General features: G+C 44.9%; 1 protein-coding gene across 1 annotated transcript in view; it reads right to left on the bottom strand.

Moving 5' to 3' along the window:
- LOC147685082 (SCO-spondin-like) overlaps positions 1-21513 on the bottom strand; it is a 1395910-nt gene that overhangs the window by 660169 nt on the left and 714228 nt on the right. The window contains exons 50-51 of the mRNA XM_086939757.1: positions 8388-8434; positions 2640-2810 (exon numbers count right to left, since the gene is read on the bottom strand). Coding sequence (XP_086795883.1) covers positions 2640-2810; positions 8388-8434 — 218 coding nt within the window. The remainder of the gene's footprint in view (positions 1-2639; positions 2811-8387; positions 8435-21513) is intronic.

Raw genomic sequence — 21513 nt, 5'->3', positions numbered from 1 at the left:
CAGACTACTTAATACCTCCTCCAGCTCACCCAAAGAGAAGGGGCTATCCATAAACCTCTGTTTATTCTCTGGCAGGACCTGCCTAGCAAGAGAGTCCTAAAAAGAATGTAATTAACTTTAGGAGAGATATTATATATATTGCTAAAATTATATTAAAAAATAGCGTGAATCTCCTTATCTGAAGTGCAATACTTCCGTGTTCTCTGGCACTTCACAACATTATTTATATTGCACGTCGCCTGTTCCCGTCCCGTGCCGGCCAAGCCATTAACTTTTCCACATCATTGCTTTCATCATAGATCCTCTCACATTATATTGAATTGTGTGCATAATTCTTGACGTAATAATGGTCCAGAAGGCCAGCTTTCGCCTCTACAAGCACTTTCCTATTCCTTCTTGAGCCATTCTTAAGGAACCTTTCATACTCATACTTAAACCTGTTCTACAACTTGATTTATTCTTACCTGATAATTCAAAACTAGACTATATCACTGGAGATCAGGAATGTACACAGAGACGCTTTTATGGCATCCAATACCATGTCAATAGAGGCATAACTTTTTTTGATCAAAAAGGCTCTCTATTTCTGCTTTACATAGCTGAACCCAGTCTTCGTCTTCTAAATAACTTTTATCAAAAATCCGTCTCCGGTTTCTCATTCTGAGGTCCTTTGAAAGAACTTCCAACTCCACTGCGGAATGATCAGAAATCGTTAGGTAACATATTTAAATCTTTACATCCCAATGTGGAGGAAATCTAAAAATAGTCAGAACGAGCCACAATTGGATGCTCTTTTTTTAACTTGGTTGGCAGCACTCCAAGGGTCGACCAGTGCCAGATTTTTCTAATATTCCCCAAATATTTTTGCAACCTTATGTTTTGGTTACACCTTTTTACTAGAAGAAGCATCAAGCTCTGGCTGCTCGAAGAAATTGAAATCTCCTCCCACTATCAGCCCTCCCTCAAATGCTGCTAATGATGAAGACAATTTGTTCAATGAAACAGGGTTACCTTCGACCAGAGAATACACATTAACTAGAGATACCTGCAGTGAGTTATGACAGCAATTTATTTAAGGATACCCTTCAGGCTTGAATGGTTTTGCCACCACATAATTGCCACCATAACTACATATACTTGTGTTGCAACAAACGCCACACAAAGTATGGTTTGCCTTAGAAGTCTGAACAACCACAAACACATGAGATTATAAGCATTGACCAGCTTCCTCTACCAAGCGGGGAGGGGTAACCAACATCCTCAAATTGCTTAGGGGGTAGGGGAAGTCCTAGCTCCACAGGGAAAATATTTTTTCCCATAGTGAAATTAACAGCGAAAAAAATCTTCATGTCCCGGGAATTAAAGGGCCTTTTTATCCTATTAAATTCAAGCAGGTTTCCCCTGCCAAAATGTATTAGGGTGAAAACCTTATTGCACTTGCTAATTATCAGGTGTGATAAACATTGCATAACTTTCAATTGCAATTGGCGTTAGCGTAGAGATTGCAGACGTAAGATTCCCTTTGCAAGAAAGCCCTATTTGCTAAGCTCTTCACAGTTTCGGTGTCAATGTCTGAAAGAGGTACAGTAGGTAGCAATCTCAGTAGTTACAATACCATTAGTAAAGTCACACACAGCAGTACTAATGTTTGCAAGAAGATCTGCAACCTAGATCTTTATAGTGCTGGCTGACCAATTAGGTGGTTTGGCAACCAGAAACCTTGATGGTCTCCACCTGGTCTCTGCAGCCATATGGCTGAGTCCTCAGAAAACAGAGAAAGTAATGAGTATTGCCGGATGGGCAACACCTGATATGGATGACTGAGATAAACCTCAGTCTCAGGATCATTTGAATTACCACCTATAATCTCAAAATCAGCATTGCCAATCCACACCTCTATATCAAGCTCAGGCACATTTAATGAGAATTAATAGTATAAACTAATACATTGATCAACCTTACAAACCTCACATTTCTTTTAGCAACAGAAGTGACCAAGGCAAGCATGGTGGCACAACCCAAAATATCAAAATGAATATGTATAGCAAAAAACCCAAATAAAAAATAACAAAATAAAAAAGCAGATGAAAATTAATGATCAAGTGTCACAGGTTGGGGAGAAAGGGCAAAAAACATAAAAATACATTCGAAAGCAAAATAAAGAGATCCCTGTACATAAACAGCCTAAAAGAATGTAAATGTTAGGGTAAACACAGAAGATGGTAAATTCCGCTTCATTTACCTTAAAAAAGCACACACAAGAAGGGAAATGGAGGGGCTGGGACTTTTCTGTGAGCAATTTGTCTTTTTTAGGCTTCTGAGGTCTTAATTTGCTCAGTGGCGTCTAATGGTTGCCCATCACATTCATAAAACTGGGAACTAAGAATATTATCTTACTCATGTTATTCATAATGTAAGTAAGAGAAACTGAGCTGTCAAAATGTTAGCAACACTCATTCATGGGAGCGCAATGAGGGAATCTTTTTGGGTTTGATGGGCATGGTGCAGGACTGAGAAGAAGAGAATATCAGATTAAAGGAACAAGGAGGGGTTAACTTCCCACAATCTCCCATAATGATCTGCCTAGAACTTAGACTTTAGAGGTGCTTGATTGAAGGTAGAAGGTTTCTGTCTCTCACCTCTACAGGGCTGGAGGCTGCAGAACTCGATCTCCACATTGGATCCTTCACACTCGAGTCCCCCAAAGGCTGCAGGTGGATTGGTTCCAGAGCGGTAACGTCGCCTTGTACCGACATTGCAGGTTCTACTGCAGGAGCTCCACATTGTCCAAATGCTCCAGCCACAGTCCACTGCAACAATGAGGGACAAGAAATAACTTTACAGCGAATGCCTAGCTTATTCTCAGCTACCTCACCCATGTAAGCTAATGCTAAAGCATGAAACACATTATTGCTTGCAAGTATCGTGTGACCCTTATGCCTTTTGTACACAGTTCACTTGCTCTTCATACGTGCAACAAAGTAGCACCATAAGGCACGCACACTATTTTGCATCATACAATGAATAAGTAAGCAAACAGGTAGGGTGCTCCTTCATCCCATGGTGCTTAAAGGAATATTTACTTTAAGTAATGGAGTAAGCAATTGTTTGACTCTTTGAATTCTCAATATATTTGATAACAAGTAACCCTACAAGTGCATTAACTCATATTAGATTTTGCTTCCAAAGTATTATTTATCATCGCAGTTCACTGACCCCAGCACTGATAGAATCAGAGCACTGAAAACACGTGGAGGAGGATCCTCAAATCCTTCATCATGCTTCATTAATGGAAAGCTGATTTGTCTTGCTTTGATCCCTGTGTAGGCTGGTGCTCTTCCTATTAGTAAAAAGCTGCTATGTGTTCACAGTGTTCTTAAAGGGGTGCTCAGCATTATGACCTGGCCAGTCCCTATTATTTACCCAAGTGCTGCACTTCAGGCAGAATATGAGACTTCACTGTCTGCATCCTTCAGGGACACCCACAAGGCAGATACTGAAACACAGGGTCAGTACTGTCATTATAACCGCAAAATAAGTTATACATTCAGGGCTGATACAGTTGCAGTTACAGTGGAAAAACTGGTTACCCAACTTCTAACTGAACTCTTCCATCTACTCCCCTCCTCTCTGTGTCAGTCTTCCCCCATTCTCGCTCAACATACTGTACCATGATCTATTGTTTTGTAGGTGCTTATTATTATTATTATCATTATTATTATGCAATTAACCATTTAGGTGCAGCCTTCAGCCAATGGCTGATGGGCGCACTCCCTCCCTAGTGCAGGTGCCGGCCACTGGCCGACACTGTGGAGGGTTTGGAGGGGACCTCTGGTGATTTACACCAGAGGATGTATGTTTTTTCTGCAGCTCCGGCTGTTCGGGAAGAGCTTCCACAGACCCCCCTGCATGGGCATGTGCTCCCCCCACCCTGGGCCAAAAAGACTTTCTGCTCCTCCTGCAGGGGTGGATAGAATATTCACCCTAATCTGCCACCCCCCTTCCAGGGGTTAAAACCCCGCTAGACACCAGGGACTTTAAAATGGTGCTAAAAGAAACATAAGGATGGAGCAACTTACCTTGGCATTGAGCCAAGCCCCTGCCTGAGGGGGGCCAATAGAGTCTTTCAGCCCCCCAGGGAACAAATGGGAGGCTTATCCCAATTGGGAGGGTCCCCCAAACTTGCCGGTGGGGCGTAAAAATACACCTGACACCAGGGATTTTATGTACGCGGCAACAGAAAGTGGTGCGAGTGTTGCACTCTGGCATTGGCCACACTCTACCACAAAAGAGACAACCTGCCCCTCCCCCCCCCCCCCCGGAAGAAAGAAGGTGTGCCCCAGTTTGCCCGGGGGCAAAAAGCCCACTGTCTAACAGGTATATATACAGTTTTTTATTACACTAATGGGGTGGGTCTTGCCCATTCTAACATCAGGCCCCGCCCTCCCCCTAAAAACCTCAACAGTCTTTCTGCTCTCCTGTGGACTAAAGTATTCCATCCCAACAGCAAGCAAGAGGAAATTTGATTATGTTTCATGTTATTTTTGCATATGGACCAGGAGAGTATGGCTCATCCCCAATATCGTCCCACCTGCAATGGTGAACAGTTGCACTTTTTTGGGCTGAGGTAGGCTGCCACCACGAAAAACCTACCGGACTCAGAAAGTTCGGAAAACTAGGCTTTCAGAGAAGTCCAAGGTAGCATGCTTTCCATGCATCCAACACCATTTTCTTTCACACAATGCCCTGCAACCCTCAAACTCTAACTAAAAATTCACATTGTCCTCACATTTCTGTGAAGAAAACTTATGGAATCTGTTGGAAGCCACACATTTCCTACAACACAGCATTCCCTCCAGTCTCCAGATAAAAATGGTACCTCAATTGTGTGGGTGGGCCAACAGACCTTAACACAAAAGGTCGTAAAGTGCTATTTGGAAAGATCGACAATAGGGGTAGATGCGGGATTCAAAGGTGTGCTCAGCTGCCACCCATGGAAACCTACTAACTACACACATGTTTAAAAACTAGGCAACCAGGAGATTCTAGTGTGGTGTGCCTTGAATGAATCCCACAAGGTTTTATTACCCACAATGCCCTGCAAACCAGAACCTTTGCCTGAAATCAAGTAATTTCCTTACATTTCTCTGATGGGAACTTCCGTGATCAGAGGGAATCCCCAAAATTCTTACCACCTAGCGTCACCGCACTTGTGCCGATAGAAATGCTGCACCGCTTGTGTGGCTAGGCCTTGTGCCTGTGACAGGAACGGATCAAACCAAGGTCAATAGGAGCCCTTGCTAGGAGACTCCCATTGACCTGGGTTTTATCTGCTCCTGTTGTGGGCCCTAGGCCCTACCACACAAGTGGCACAGTGATTTCAGGCAAACATTGAGGTTAGCAGGGCATTGTGGGTAAGAAAATGTTGTAGGATCCACATATGGCACAACCTTGGACTCTCCTCATAGATGTCTAGTTTTAAAATATGTGCAAGTTTGTAGGTTTCTTTAGGTGCCAGCTGAGTTTGGACCAAAAATCCACAGCTATCCATATTGCGACCAAAAAAAGGGGTGTTTTTTGTGGAAAAATGTGATGTGTCCATGATGTGTTTGGCCAGTTTCCTGTCATGGGAACTAGACCCACCTACACAAGTGAGGTACCCTTTTTAATGAGAAACTTGAGGGAATTCTGGGTAGAAGGAAGTTTGTGGCTAACTGTGATTTCAGAACTTTCCATCACAGAATTGTAAGGAAAATGTGTATTTTAGTCGAAGTTTGAGGTGTACATGGGATTCTGGGTGACAAACCCTGGTGACAGCCACTCAAGTCACACCACGATGGATTTCCCTAGGTGTCTAGTCTTCAATTTCTTTTTTACAGGTTTGCTGGGTTTCCCTGGGTTGAGCTAGGGCACAAAACCAGAGCTACCCACTTTGCAAAAAAAGGGTCAGTTTTGAGTGTATAAATGTGATGTATCCATGTTGCATTTTGGGCCATTTCCTGTTGCGGTTACTAGGCCTTACCACACATGTGATGTACTATTTTTATCGGGAGAATGGGGAAATGGTGGGTACATGGAATTTTGTGGCTCCCTGCAGATTCCAGAACTTCCCATCACAGAAATATGAGGAAAATATGTTTTTTTTCAAAGTTTGAGGCTTGCAAGAAATTCTAGGTAAAAAACAAATATGGTGAGAGACACACAGGTAAACCCATCGTGGATTCCCCTAGATGTCTAGTTTTAAAAAAATATACAGGTTTGCTAGGTTTTCCTAGGTGCTGATTGAGTTAGGGCCCAAAATTCACAGCTACAAAGCTTGCAAAAAAGGGTCAATTTTGAGTGGAATATTGTGATGCGTTCATGTTGTGTTTTGGCCCATTTTCTGCCATGGGCACTAGGCCAACCCACACAAGTGAGGTACCATTTTTATTGGAAGCAATGTGGAAGTATAAAATAGTAGAACATTTGTTATTTCCAAATGAATTTCACTGGATTTGTGCCTTCCAAATTTAAGCCAGTGTCTAGGAAGAAGCCATTATGTAAAAATACTCACTACATCTTATGCTAGAATGGTTACCCACAAATTCAAAGTTGTACAAATAACTACTGCTCCTAAGCTCCACAACTTATGCCCATTTTAGAAATAAATAGATTTGGTTGATATCTATTTTTACTCTACAGATTTCACCATAGGAACTGGCCCATACTCAGTACACAATAAAAACCAATGTATAGTGCAGTGCAGTTGTTGCCTCTGAGTGCCTTGGATTCTCTGAGAATCTACGAATCCTATATATCCCCGCAGCCAGTACCATCAGAGGATGTAATGACATTTTGCTTTTGTAAATTGGTCATCATGGCAAAAAGTTCAAGATAAAAATATGTTCACAAATGCCAGTTTCTTCCTACTAATTTTCTTTATTTCTTTAAAGAAACAATTAGTTTATTTTGGAAATCCTTGAGGGATCTACACACGTGATCCCTGATGAGTGCCAAAATGTGTCTACTTTTCAGAAATCTATAGCTTTCCTGGATCACCCATTGGTTACACACTAGTTTCACCACAAACTCGAAGTAAGTTGAGAGCACAAAAAATAAGAAAAATGGTCTCCCTCTTTGACAAATGCCAAAACTGTGGCAAAATAATTAGGGTTTTTTATTCTGCTCTGCATGTTCCTGAAAGTTGTGAAGATGGTGACTTTAGCACAGCAAACCATTTGAGGATGCCATTTTTAGGGAAAAAACAGACACTTTTATCCAGAACACTTTTTACCATTTTTCACAAAAAAACTCGAAATTATCCTATATTTTGCCTGTTTTTTTCTCACTTTTCTCGAGGGCATCCCACAAACTCTTGATACCTTTAGAATTCCCAGGATGTCAAAAAAAGGAAGCACATTTGGTGTGGATACCTTATGTGGATAAAAAGTTATAGAGCCCTAATCGAGATAGACCCAGCAGTTGAGGGGTAGTGCACACCAAGAAGATTCATGGCACATTTCGCGGGTAACCGTTATAACTCAAATATTACCACACAACAGCCACGGTGGACTTTCTTAAAACCTTAATCAATACATTAATATATGGTTAACGGTCACTGGGCTCTCAGGGATTGGTGGTAGTTAAAGTTTTAGTAAAATTCCAAAGATGCAAAGTATAGCAAATTGGCAGCAAGCATTTCGTGGAAGGGAACAGATGTCAGAAGGAGGCAAACATTTCTACAGAGGAGTAAAAAAATTGCACTGAACAGAATAGTCTTCTTCCAAGGACTGCAAACATCCATTTGTGGATGCAGAGCCCCATTACAACGATGGGACACCCCATGTGGTAGTCACATGCACATCCACTAAAGGCAGCATACTTCTACTATACTTAACACATTTCCATTAAAGGTATCAAATTGCAAAGAGAGCAAAAGCCTCCTTAAAGAAAACACATTCTTTTAGAGGTATCAAACGATCATGTAATGATAACCCTCAACATGCCATACTTTTATTTTTTAAGTAACAAACTTACAATGAAGGCAAGAAGCCCCTGTTGAGAGCATTACACTTCCACTGAAACGAACGGTTTCACCTACATGTTTCACTCAATAAAATAACTCTCATTGGGGGCAATGCACTTCCATTAACCACACACAGTAAGCATTGCATATCTGTGTCATGTCCATGCCACTATGTTTCTTAAAGTTTGCGTCTAGGCTGAAATAGTTACTGGGAGCAGATTATCTCTCTATTTCCTATTAAACTGCATCTGGGTTATCAACACAATCACTTTCTGTTTAAAAATGGAATTAACAAACTTCATCGAAAGGCAAGATTCTTTCCCCAAAGTCAGTGATCGCACACCAGTGGAACATCCCTACTCTAGCAGAAACAGTGACTTGCCTGGGCAGGGCTCCGTCCCACACACCATTTCTCCAGCGACACAGGTACTGGAAGACAGAAAATAAATGGAGTTCATACTCTTTACTGAAGTTTTTCAGGACTGAAAATTTAGAACGAACATAACATTGCCATCATTAGAAGAACAAAACCAACAGCAAAGCTGTTCTTCTGACAAACAACAGTATGTATATATATTTTTTACCAACATGCACACAAAAGCATTTTTACAAAAAGAACATATCATACACATGCTTCTAGACTCGGGCCGAAGGTAGGCGAATGCAGCATATCACAGGAATACGGGGCTGCCAAAAAATTGTCCATAGAACAGCGAGGAGCTCCTTAAGTGACGCATACTTCAACCGCAACATCATCACCCCGATTCAGTGTATGTATATACACCAAAACCCCAGTAAAAGTAAAAGCTCACCGCTGGGCTGCGCACATAGTTGCTTGAGCCTAAAATGGTGGACGATGTCATCGCGCGCCCGTAACTCTGTCGTAACTGCCGAAACGCCTGTTACTCTGCCACCTCTCCAATTATCTACTGTGAATTGACGCATGCATGGAAGCATTCAAAAGCCTTCTTAAGTGGCATCCCGACTCTCTTTATGGCAACATCTAGACGTATGAAACCGGTAATAAACAAAATGCATTTGCTCGATATTTGACCAGAAGCCTGACTTTAAACTGGTGGCAGCATAATAGGGCATAATAGCGCGTTCCAGTTTCTCTCTACCCACAAAGTGCCCAAAATACCAAAAAGTGGTCCAGGCCCCAACACCATAAATGCAGACATAACTCACTGCCATTCTGCTTACGTCTAGCTCACTGTGCAGAGACACGCTGCCGAGTGTCCAGAGCGGAGGTGCAGTACTTCATAACACTGAGCCAGCTCCAGCACTGCCGTGCTTGCTCTCTTAGGCTGCCCTGGCTCTGGCGGCACGGAAGAGCGGCTCCATGAGCAGCGTTTGAGCATTTCCGGTGAGAGCCCGACAACCACAAAATGGCAGCTGCCATGGAGGGCCGATACAATGAGCGGCAGCCGCTGACAGCGACATGCTAAATCTGCAAGGTTATTGATGGGAAAGGGGGCATTGTGAGGCCTTTGCGGCGAGATATCCAGCCTATAACAGCGAGAGCATGGGAATCGGCATACACGGTGAGTGTGCCCGACCTGCCCAGTGCTGCGCAAGCCAGGCCATGCAGCCGTGAACCAAAGCAGTTCCCCAAGATAGGAGCACTTTTGTGGGGGCGAGTTGCTGTCCTGACAGGGCCGTGGGAGGCCTGTTCCCATGATGGATTTATTATTCTCTGGCGGCCGCTGTCCTGGATATTGACTCTCACTGCCGGATGCCTGACCTTAGGATGGCCACCAGTGAACAGTACAGTCCCCTGCCTGACCCCAAGATGGCTGCCATAGTGGTCCCCTCCTCGTTGTTTTATTTCCCTGGGACAACAATTGGACATTGACCAGACATTGAACCTATCCCCTAACCTGCTTACACATCAGGACTTGAACCTGCGGAACTTACCCCAGAATGTGGAGACCAAGCAATTTGACTGATGCCCGGTGGAGCTACCATATAGCTAAAGTGGAGATGAGTTGAGGACTTCCCCCCCCCCCCCACCATCACCTACCCAGCCAGACCTTGGGCAGATTTTCCCCTCGTCTCTACATCCTATCTTCCTCCTACCCCTTTACCCTATCCCCTTTCCCTTCCTTGCTCCATTCACCTTGTCCCCTATGTTCTTTAAATGCTTTTCTTGATACTTATGTAACTTTAACTGATATTAATTGCAACATTATTGGTCCTCATGTAAAGCGCTCTGATTCCTTCAGGTCTAGCCAGCGCTATATAATAACTCATTAATTAAATATGTTCCAATTTAGTACTCTTACTCTCTTTGTCTACTTCCCTAGCTCCTATCACCTCTCCCCTGAATCTCTCACCTTGCCTGCTACTCTGCCTATCCCCATGTCCTTTGTGCCTTTTGAACAAGCACTCCTTCTCCCCTTGTTGGGGAAAGATCCAATATTTATACTCTGAAGTCTTAGCCAACCCGCCAAGAGTGTCACTGCGCCAAGGGAGCCACTCACAGCTGAGGTATGGTATGGCACCCCTTTCCAAAGCACTCCCTCTCCCCTTTTTGGGGAAGGACCCAGTATGTAGGCCTTGGAGTCTCAGAGACCCCTCTGAGAGAGTCCACTGCGTAAAGGGAGCCTCCCGCAACAGAGATAGGGAAGTGATACCACTTCCCCTGGGATCACAGCTTACTGGACTTTGGACATTGCTTCGACTCGTCTACCGGTTTGTGTCCCTGTCGCCCTTCCCCTCCTCTCTCCATGCGGTGTCCTTCACCCTCCCCTTCTCTTTCAAGCCTTCATTATCTGTCTACTTTAACAGCTCCTACCCCCTCCCCTGAATCTTTCCCCTTGCCTACTTTTCCCCTTACGTATTTGTGTTTATTGTTTATCTCAACCTTACAAGTAATTATGTTGCCATGCTCTAAAAACTGTGTAACCTTTGTAACGATGTAACCTGTAACTATGATCTGATGCTCATGTAAAGCGCTCTGATACCTCCGGGTCTAGCCAGCGCTATATAAAACTTTTAAAATAAATAAAATAAATAAATACATAAATACATTTTAAAAAATTGAGAGACAGATTTACAAGTTCTCTCTAATATATATATATATACAGCCATCGACTAAAGTCAATTGATAGTGGGCTTTTTTTATTATTATTTGGGATACACTGCCAAAACAAGTCATATATCCTGTCCGCCATGTACAAGTGCATTACAGTGAGAAGAGATGTCGCCTGAATGTATTCCATGATGTGAGAAGTTTAACAGATATGTGAGTTATGTAAAAGAAGATTGGTACATGCAGTGTATATTGGTGAACCCCAAAGTCTGAGTGAGATATGGATCACAGTTTGAAAAATCACAGTATATAAGTATATATCTTTTAATTGATAAGATGGTTAGATGTTTTTAATTGCAACTATGCATATGATGTATATGATTAGGATCCAATGTTGATATATGATTGGTAATAAGAGCCTTTATATGTGTGCACACAGGTAATAATGATAAGCATTGATATGTGAGATAAATTCTGTTGTCTTGAAGAAGGTGTTCAGAACTGGCTTTAGACCACTGAAACATATTGATGCATATACAGTGCTAAATTTGTGGAATATACTGGCACACTAGATGAGAACTTTGTCATAATCATGTGCCTGCATTGATTATTTGTACAAATTAGCAAACAATTGAGAAGAGTGTTTTGTCTTGTGAGTTCTCTCCTTTCCTTTCTTTTATACACATGTTGATTGTATGTAACTTCTGGGGCACCATGAACTTTTAATAACAGAGAGTAGGAAAAAAATCACATATGTATTGTTATGCATATGAAGGATTTGACTATATTACATGTTATGTTATGTTATAGGAGCTTATAAAGCGCACTTCTACCCGAGGGCGTCCTGGCGCTACACTCTGACTCACAGGAAAAAAACGAGTGCCTATACCCTGAATAACCATATCTTCAGCCCCTTTCTAAAAGAAAGGAGCTCCGAGGCATTACTGAGATGCGCCAGCAGACTGTTCCAGGCTTTCGCCGCACAATAGGAAACGCTGTTGCCTCCCCAACTAGCCTTTTTTATTCGGGGCACAGCTACTACTCTACCTTCGAAGGAGCACAATGCTCTACCTGGAACATACCATTCAAAGCATCTGCTCAGAAACTCCGGGCCAATGCCCCTCAGTGCCTTAAAGACAGTGCACAGTGCTTTGAATTGAGCATGTCTTGTTACTGGCAGCCAGTGTAGTTGCCGGAGTCCATCTCGAGCAGAGGCAAACCTTGGCATGCCTGTTAGCAGTCTCGCCGCTGCATTTTGTACTAGCTGCAGTGCGTAAAGATGTTTTTTACCAAGTTCAAGTACAGACTGTTACAGTAATCCAGGCGCGACAAAATGAGGGCTGAGACTGCTGTCCTGAAACCATCGGCTGGAAGGAAAAATTAGATTTTTCTCAATATCCTAGGATATAGAAGCAGGTAGAAACCACTCAGCTGACCTGGTATATTCTTATATGAAACCCTCGCTTTTTAATAAATATTTGACAGAGTCAGTAACTGTTGTGGCACTATACTTAGGTTTGGGGTAATTTTACATGAGTTGTGGATAAATCAGAGATTTATGTGTGATGGAACAATAATGAATACGTTCTTGCAGTGATTCTTGATTATAATGAGAAAATGTAGTGACTTTACATGACGAGTACAAGTGTCATAAGCTATATAGCATTTGCAATCCCGTCCACGAAATTCTAAATAAAGACCTAAGTTATATCTATAGAGCTTTTACAAGAGCAAACACACAAATGTGTCTGCTATTGGACATATTAATTTGTCTTGAAGGACTAACCCCATCGGTATTGTGAACCAGAGCCTACTATGAAAATGTACCCATGAGTATAAGCTTCCAGTTATCAAGGCAGCCGTTACCTGTAACAATGGTTCTCTAGCATGGAATCATTCTAAAATGTCCCAGGTTAAAACATCTCACTGCACCAAGGATGACTAATGTAGTCATCATAGCAAGCCTGGAATATACCAGATAAGGAACCCTCAACTCTTCCACTGGCTGAGAACATTGAAGGCTTCTCCAGTCTAAAATGACAAACACGTCATGGTCTTAGAGTACTGAAGGTCTCATATGAGTCACTTATAAAAAATAACAAATCTGTCCTCGGACTGGGCCTGTGAAAGAAAATGTGTATGTCCTTGGAGGAAAATCTAAGCACACATTCTGTGATGTATAAACTATATAATGTTAAGTTGTACACTGTGTTGCAAACATTATATTTATGGTCAATATATGCATTTTCTACAATTAGTACATCCAGCATCTAATTTGTAAAAATGTAAGTGCAGGGGTCCAAAGTTTTTTTTAGGAGACCGGTGCTGCTAAATGCCAGTGTAGCCGAATGTCAAGGCTGCCTGTTCTTGATTTCACCTGACGCCTCTTTCTTTCACTAGCCTACATCTCCTTTCTCTTTGTCTCATATTTGCAGGTTTTTTTCTTCCCTGATTTCTTGCTTTGTTACTCTTTTCCTATTTTTCTCCTGATCCTTCTTTCTACTTTTTTGTATTTCTCTCCCTTGCTTTGGATCAAAGTCTGATGATGAAAAATAAGTACTGGTCCCAAAAAATGGGTACCGGTACCCACCACCTGCAATCACTGGAACAAATTAAGGAGTGGGTATAGGGATGAACGTTTGAATGAGCGAAAAATAAACATAGTGGGCCTAGCAGGCATCCAGTTGGGTGTCCAGTGTGCTTATTAAGAAAAAGGAGATGAAAATGCCCTCACATGAAAAAGCAAGAACCCATGTGATTGTGCATCCAGACTTAAGTCGATTATTTTGAGAAAAATTACTGTGTCTGAGTCAAGGCATTTCATACATTTTTTGGTGCCTTTACTGGTAGATTACTGTTATAGCTCTTGATACTGAGTCAGTGAAGCTGCCATCAGGTCTCTATCTAATAATCCGACTTTACTATCATACAGCAATGTGCAATCAGTAGGTACCAGGTACCTTCAAAATCTGTAAAGTTCAGATTCTGTTTTATAAATGGTGGTGCATCGTTGTTTCAATAAACTGCTCTATGTCAGTCTACCTTGAAGAAGCTATTGGCTAATTAGATTGTAGAGCCAAAACACTTTCACTCACCAGTTCAGTATCTGTAAAAGAGGCATTCGGGATTGAGAAGTCCCCTCGTTTGGATATCGAAGCGAGGCGCGACTGCTTAACGTTTTTCTTTGTGTAACAGTGAGCTCATTGCTCCTGTCCAAGCTCTTTGGGCCTCAGGGTTTTCACAAAAATAAATATCTGGGTGGGGGTATGGCCAAGATGGCGGCCTGATCGGATGTGCGGCCAGGTCTCGCCTGCTCCAGCCACCCTGCCCCTTGTTAGCCCCTGGCTGAGATGTGCCTGTGGGCTAAAATCCATGTCGAAACAGAGCAGGGATGTAGGTTTTTCTTCCAGGTAGCTGAGCAGCTTTGAGTACGCTGGAGAGGACCAAAATCTGCCTGCTGCTGGGCTGGTTGGGCCTGGTGTGGAGTGCGGCTTTCATGGAGACGGACGAGGTAGCGGTCCTGCCGTGACGTAGAGCTATGTTCCGCCACTCTCTGCCGCCCTCAGGTGAACCGCGCTGAGATGAGGAGCTTGCCTTTTGGGTCAGCCAGAAAAGAGCCAGGCAGTGGGAGCTGCAGCTACGTGGAGCTCCTAATCCGGAGTGGGGGCGCGCCCTTAAGGAGATCACTTTGGGATTGGGTATCCTGTGGGTGCAGTGAGCCGCACAGAGACACACATCCCAGCATGAGAGAGGGAGTCGGACGGTCTTCCTTGATGGTCAGAGTGGATGGTGGCAGACTAAAAAAGAGGTGTTGGTGGCCCTTTCAGGGGGCAGAGGGAATCTCGAGAGCTAACAGGGGAAGCCTGTGGCGTAGCTGGGCGGGTCAGCCCTGTTTGCTGCATTGGCCTACATCGGGCCAGTAAGACTGGGCGCCTGTTCCATCGTCTGGCTTACAGGGGTGGACACCCAGCCCCCACTGAGGAGGAGAGTTCCAGCAGCTGAGAGGCCCGAGTTTCAGTTGGCCCCTGAAGAATAAGTTGCTGAGGCGTGCCAGCCAGGAGCCCTGGAGGAGCCGGTGGGAGAAGGAAGTCCCCATAGCAGACGGAGAAACAGTGAGTGTGGGCAGCATCGAAGTGGGAATCCAGCCCCTGAGATGAGAGGGAAGTCCTCGAGCTTGGCGGGAGCCGGGCTGGCCTGGTCCCGGCAGCGGCCTGGGTCGAGGCCAGTGAGCGCGGGTCCCCCGGTCCTTCCTGCATTTCCATCGACCTGCGGCTGGCCAGCATTCACCGCTTTCACTTCTTCCGTAGTACCCCTCCTCACATATGAAGAAAGGGACTATAGACACACGGAGGAAAAGCGGAGATGAATTGAGCAACAAGAGAAAGAAACAAGGTAGCCTTCGAGGCAGCGCTACTACGAGGGAGGTCCTATAGAAATATGGCTTGCTTACATAGGATTTCCTACCTACCATTTAGGGGACGTTTAAGTAGCGTGACCACCCTTATAAACTTGGTTTATCCCATCCCACTAGCTGCGTGGCGTACACAGAGTTAGATGGTTGTGGCTAGTCAGCCCCCCATGAGCCCCTGGCTCTTGTTAGCAGAAGACCCCTAAGTCCTTCCTGAGGACCCGGCACATTACATTTTTCCTTGTCTGCAATGGATTATAGCTGGGCCTCCCGATCTGTTGAGCCCCTATTGCCCCCGCTATTCACCCTTATCAGGATGGATGGCAACAGAAACGAAAAAGAAGGGGGCCACCATTAAAGACATGCTAGCAAAGCAGTCGACCCAAGAGGCTACCTCCCGGCCTGCATTGATGCGCCCTGCCTCCCCTTACAGTGAGGCTATGGAGGCCCCAGTCACCCTCCCTTATCTAGAATAGCTGTTTTCGCCCTCCGTGAGGACCTCCTCACAGTGAAGAAGGACCTAACTTCAAGAACTGCAAGCAGTACACAAGGAGATCACTAATATTGGGGACAGCGTGGATTCAATAGAGGGAAGAGAAACAACCGGGATGAGAAAATAGAGCAACGCCAGCTGGAGATAATCTGGCTCTCGGAACAGCAAATAGATCTACAAAAGTACACTGACGACCTGAAAAACTGCTCCCACAGGAATAACATACGGATAAGGGGAGCTCCACGAAACTCAAAAGGGGAAGACATAGCGGCCTACGTCGCAGTGCTATTCGCCCAAAACTGGGAGACAAAGATGCAGGGGACATCCGACTTGACAGAACACACTGGGTTGGCGGTGGGGGGACAAACTCCTAACGCCCGTTGGACATTTTAACGTGCGTCCACAGCATTCTCCTAAAGGAGAGGATTTTGAAAGAAGCAAGGGCATCCTCCCCGCCGGTCTTCCAGGGTCATATGCTGCACCTCTACCACAACCTTGCTAGATCCACCTTCCAGAAGAGGATAGCGTTCCACCCCATCACGGCATTCCTGAGAGAGCAAGGGGTGTCGTACTCAATGGGACACCCCTTCAGACTGATTTTCAATGGCAGACACACTTCATCAGGTTCGTTTGTTGAAGGCGTAAATCAAACTACTCTGAATAGATCCCCAGGGAGGTAGCCACCCGAGCACATACACGGCGCCACAGAAATCGTCAGACGACAAGAGATGGAGGAGGTTTCCCACATCCTGGAAAATAGCTGGACCTGACCAATGGGTGATAGCTTCCGAGAGGAAAGCCCAGATTGCACAGCTGTCGGAGGACAAAACAACAGGAGATCCCTTGTGAAACCGAGCACTTATTTATACTATAACACAGCCGGGGTGGGCCTGGGGGAGCTGGGGCATGGGGGGACCGGGCAGCTCTTGGGGGATAGGCCACGTATCCATTATCGACTATACCACCATGTTGGGAGTGGGAGTATTTTGCTCCTCCCTGCTATGTGGACTTTGTGAGTTTATTCTTTGGGGTTTTTGTTTTTTTGTTTGTTGGGGGGGTGGGTTCAGGGTACCACCCAAGATACTTCATTCTCAAATGCACTCTTGGCACATAGCTTACTGGGGAAAAGTAACGGGGCGCTGGAATCTAGAGACTCAGCAAGACATACAACTTCATTAGCCTCACACTAGGCTTACCCCCCAGGACTAACCTGAAGTTTATGACCCTTAACGTTAAAGGCTTAAACAACCCAGTTAAGAGAAAGGCAATTCTATCTTAACTAGAGCACTCCCAGGCAGATTTCTGCATTTTACAAGAGAGTATTTCTCCTCCCAGTCACGAAAGGTCGCAGGAGTAGAGATTCTGCTCTGACATAAGTTTAGAGGCAAGGTAGGGGGCTAAGACAGCTGAGATAAAGGGCCGACTGCTGTGTTACCGAATTGAATTGGGCAACTAGTCACTAGTACTGGCCTACATATACGCCCACAACAAAGGCTAGGAAACCTTCATTTACAGGGCAGTAGCCAAGGTGTTAGCAGCGCAAGACTGCTGAGTTCTCATAGGAGGGGATTTAAACATGGTTTTTAATAACATTGATAGATCGGTACACGGGCTGGGAATGACAGGGACATTTAGTCCAGGAAAAGTACTATGGCTATGGCTACAAAGGATGGGTCTCGGGACCTCTGGAGGGCCACACACCCAAACACACGAGACTACACATTGTATTCCCATGTGCACAAGTCATATGCCCGCTTAGATTATTTTTTGGGTTCTCAGGAGGTACAGAGGGCCACGCTCTTTATACGATCACTCTGCGATTGTGCTCGATCTCTCTATCCCAACCTCGGCTCAGGCCCCTCATAGATGGTGACTTCACAAGACCCTTTTGCATAGACCTGAAGTGATTACGCAGCTTGAGAAAGACATAGACGAGTACATAGCACTAAATGACACACCTGATGACTCCTCTCTGACTATACCTTGGGACTCCATGAAAGCGGCCCAGAGGGGGGAAATAATTGCTTAACCTTAGGCTGATAATAAGCTGAGGTGGGAGAAGAGAACACAGCTGCAACAGCAGGTTAAGGAACTGGAAAGAATTCATCACCGAACCCGGGCACCTTGGGTGTGGCACCTGCTGAAAAGGAACAGGAAACAGTTAGCTGACTTAACCTCGACAGCGCAGAGCATCCCATCTTGAGCCTTAGAAATTCCTTCAATGTGGGGGGTAATCAATGTGGACGACTACTTGCGAATAATCTTAGAGGGATGCGCCAGGCAAATGTGGTTGCAACATTGAGGGCCCAAGATGGAACGGCAATTGGGGAAGACGAGGAGATAGCGTCTCAGTTCCAAGCATTTTACCAGGAGCTATACTCTCCGCATGATCTCCCAGAGCAAGATTTACCACAGTACTTAGAGGAGGCTAAGGTTGAGCACTTAACTGAAAAGCAGGCTTCAGATTTAGAGAAACCGATTCGGATGGTTGTATGACCGTCCATCGTACACAATCTCATAGTGGGAGTTCTCATCGCAGCAATTACATCGCAACTTCCGTCACATCGGCAATTTTCTCATCGCATGCTGTTACTACGCAAATGCGGCCATTTAATTACATAGCGTTTCACATCGGCGAATTTACATCGCGCTACATGACAACGCGATGTTTGAGCCCACACGTTGAAAATCTTTTCAGCCAATGCGTGATCCCGGATTCTTCTTCTCCCAGTCCCTTGCAATAGTTCCGATGGGTAGATCATTTGGATGACAAGTTGTTGCTTCACGCTTCTGCTTGATGTACATCCAGCAGAAATTAAATTAAGTCGGAATCTGGTGATTTTTTACAGGGTTTTACCGCGCCCTTCTCGCCCATGACGAGGCACTAATGCACATGTAATCCAATCTTGCATTTAAATCAAATCGAAATGTGAAAGGAGGTGACCAGCTTCACCCGTGATAAATCTCACGCCATGAACTACACATTATTGTAAAATAATGTATGTCTACCCCCTATTCATCGTTATTTCAATGTTTGACGAAATCAGCTTTAATATTGCATTTCAATGTGCAGCAGATTGGTTAATTGAAGAACGTCCCCCGTCACTTCCTTTCTTACTTGCATTTATAGCGTGCAGTTGATAAAAGGAGCCACATAATGGCGGAGCCACCTGTCATTACTAATGAAGGATGTTTTTGTTTTTTATCAGACAGCCTTGGTCTAAGTCGATTGAAGTGCTTGCTAAAAGACAAAGTACACAGGTGCAACTGCAGGCTAGAGGGAAAGAAAATGATATAATTTGCGTGCCACTGGTTCTCGACATTCATATCACCTCAGCACGGTATTTCCAGCTGAAATTGATTTGTATACTGTATTCCTAGCTTTCTGGTCCTCTGTACTGGGTGGGGTGGGGTGGGGTACAGGGCGCGGCGGTAGAGGGGCGGTGGCCTCTGTTTCCCTCATTTTTCGTGCCCTTCTGCCCTCAATTTCCCTTGTTTTTTGTGGCCTTCTGCCCTCTGTTTTAATCGTTGTCCCCTTGTTTTTCGTGCCCTTCTGCCTTCTGTTTCCCTCATTTCTCGTGCTCTTCTGCCCTCTGTTTCCCTCGTTCACCATACATTCATCCACCCATCCATGCATCCATCCATCATTCCATCCATCCATCCATCCATTCATTAAAACATCCACCCATCCATGCATCCATTCATACATGCGTCCATCCAGCATCCAGCCATGCATCCATCCATACAGCCATCCATTCATCCACCCGCCATCCATTCATCCACACATCCATCCATCCACACATCCATCCATCCATCCGCCATACATTCATCCACCCATCCATGCATCCATCCATACACCCATCCGCCTATCCATGCATCCATCCAGCCATACACCCATCCATTCATCCATCCGCCATCCATTCATCCATCCACCCACTCACCACACACACATCCTTCCACCCATGAATACATAAAAAGTGTGGCGACTTGATAGGAGGCTCGAACCCTGGTTGCCAACACCAAAGTCGGCAGAGCTATCCGTTAGCCACATCCTCTGCACTGCCATTGATGCGGTAAGTCTAAGATATCAGTTAGCCCGTTTCCGTTTTAATTATAAAATATATGTCAGGCCGTTTGCTATCAGTTAGAGGTTTCCGTTTCTTTTTTTAGGAAAGGTGGAAAGGCGCATTAGAGGTTTCTGTTTCTTTTTTTTTTTTTTTTTAGGAAAGGCGCATTAGAGGTTTCGGCGCATTTCCTACAATTGTGTTCTGCTTTCTTGTATTACAACGCTTCAGAAATAGGTAGCTGTAGCCCGTTTCTGGCGCATTAGAGGTTTCCGTTTCTTTTTTTCCGTTTTTTTTTTTTAGGAAAGGCGCATTAGAGGTTTCGGCGCATTTCCTACAATTGTGTTCTGCTTTCTTGTATTACAACGCTTCTGGAATAGCTGTAGCCCGTTTCCGCTACAATTGTGTTCTGCTTTCTTGTATTACAACTACCATTGTGTTCTACTTTCTCGTTTCTTTATTTAGGAAAGGCGCATTAGAGGTTTCCTTTTCTTTGTATTACAACTACCATTGTGTTCTGCTTTATTGTATTACAACGCTGTTGCGTTGTAATGGCATCTTAACATTGCATGCGTTGTAATTGCATGCGATATTAATGCCATCGCGCCGTTGTTGCATGCGCACTAAAAGGCTGCGATGTCAACGACCATGCGATGTAAAAATCGCGCAATAAACAGACCACGCAGTTATAGGCGTAAAAGGCCATTTATTAGACCAGAACTGCGCATAACAATAGAACAGTAAACAATAACAGAAACATCCCACTCATACATCCCCCCCAATCGTTTTCAATCATTCCTGTCAGTACTGAGCCCTAGCGGCTCCAAACACCCTCCACTTGCCGTCAATCACCCTTCCAGCCCCCAGCCATTGCCAACTTCAAACCCAGTTCGATCCGTCCTGACCAAGTCTCCCCCCCCAAGGGATGGGTATGCCCGCTCTTGACCCCCTATCCCTTCGGAACCTGCCTACCGCAGCTCTGGCCTAAACTGGCAACGCAACAAAGCCAACCCACAAGCCACCTCTAACTGCCGGGTGGGTGGGTGGTCTTTTCGAGCTCCCTCCCGATGGTGCCAGGCGCGGAAAAGAGGAAGATCCCTTCCTCCCCCGCGCTTAAGTACCCACCCCCTAACTCCTCCCCTTCCCCTGCCTGGACTATCCCCTGCGCGAAAGACCCCGGGGAAAGACTAGTCTGCGACTCTGCTTTCCCCGGGGCCCGGCATCGCGCAATAAACAGACCACGCAGTTATAGGCGTAAAAGGCCATTTATTAGACCAGAACTGCGCATAACAATAGAACAGTAAACAATAACAGAAACATCCCACTCATACATCCCCCCCAATCGTTTTCAATCATTCCTGTCAGTACTGAGCCCTAGCGGCTCCAAACACCCTCCACTTGCCGTCAATCACCCTTCCAGCCCCCAGCCATTGCCAACTTCAAACCCAGTTCGATCCGTCCTGACCAAGTCTCCCCCCCCAAGGGATGGGTATGCCCGCTCTTGACCCC

This window comes from Lissotriton vulgaris, chromosome 10 (assembly GCF_964263255.1).
Source record: "Lissotriton vulgaris chromosome 10, aLisVul1.2, whole genome shotgun sequence".
NCBI classification, from domain to species: domain Eukaryota; kingdom Metazoa; phylum Chordata; class Amphibia; order Caudata; family Salamandridae; genus Lissotriton; species Lissotriton vulgaris.
Note: the sequence above shows the minus strand (reverse complement) of the source record. Positions and strands in the feature narration are given on the sequence as shown.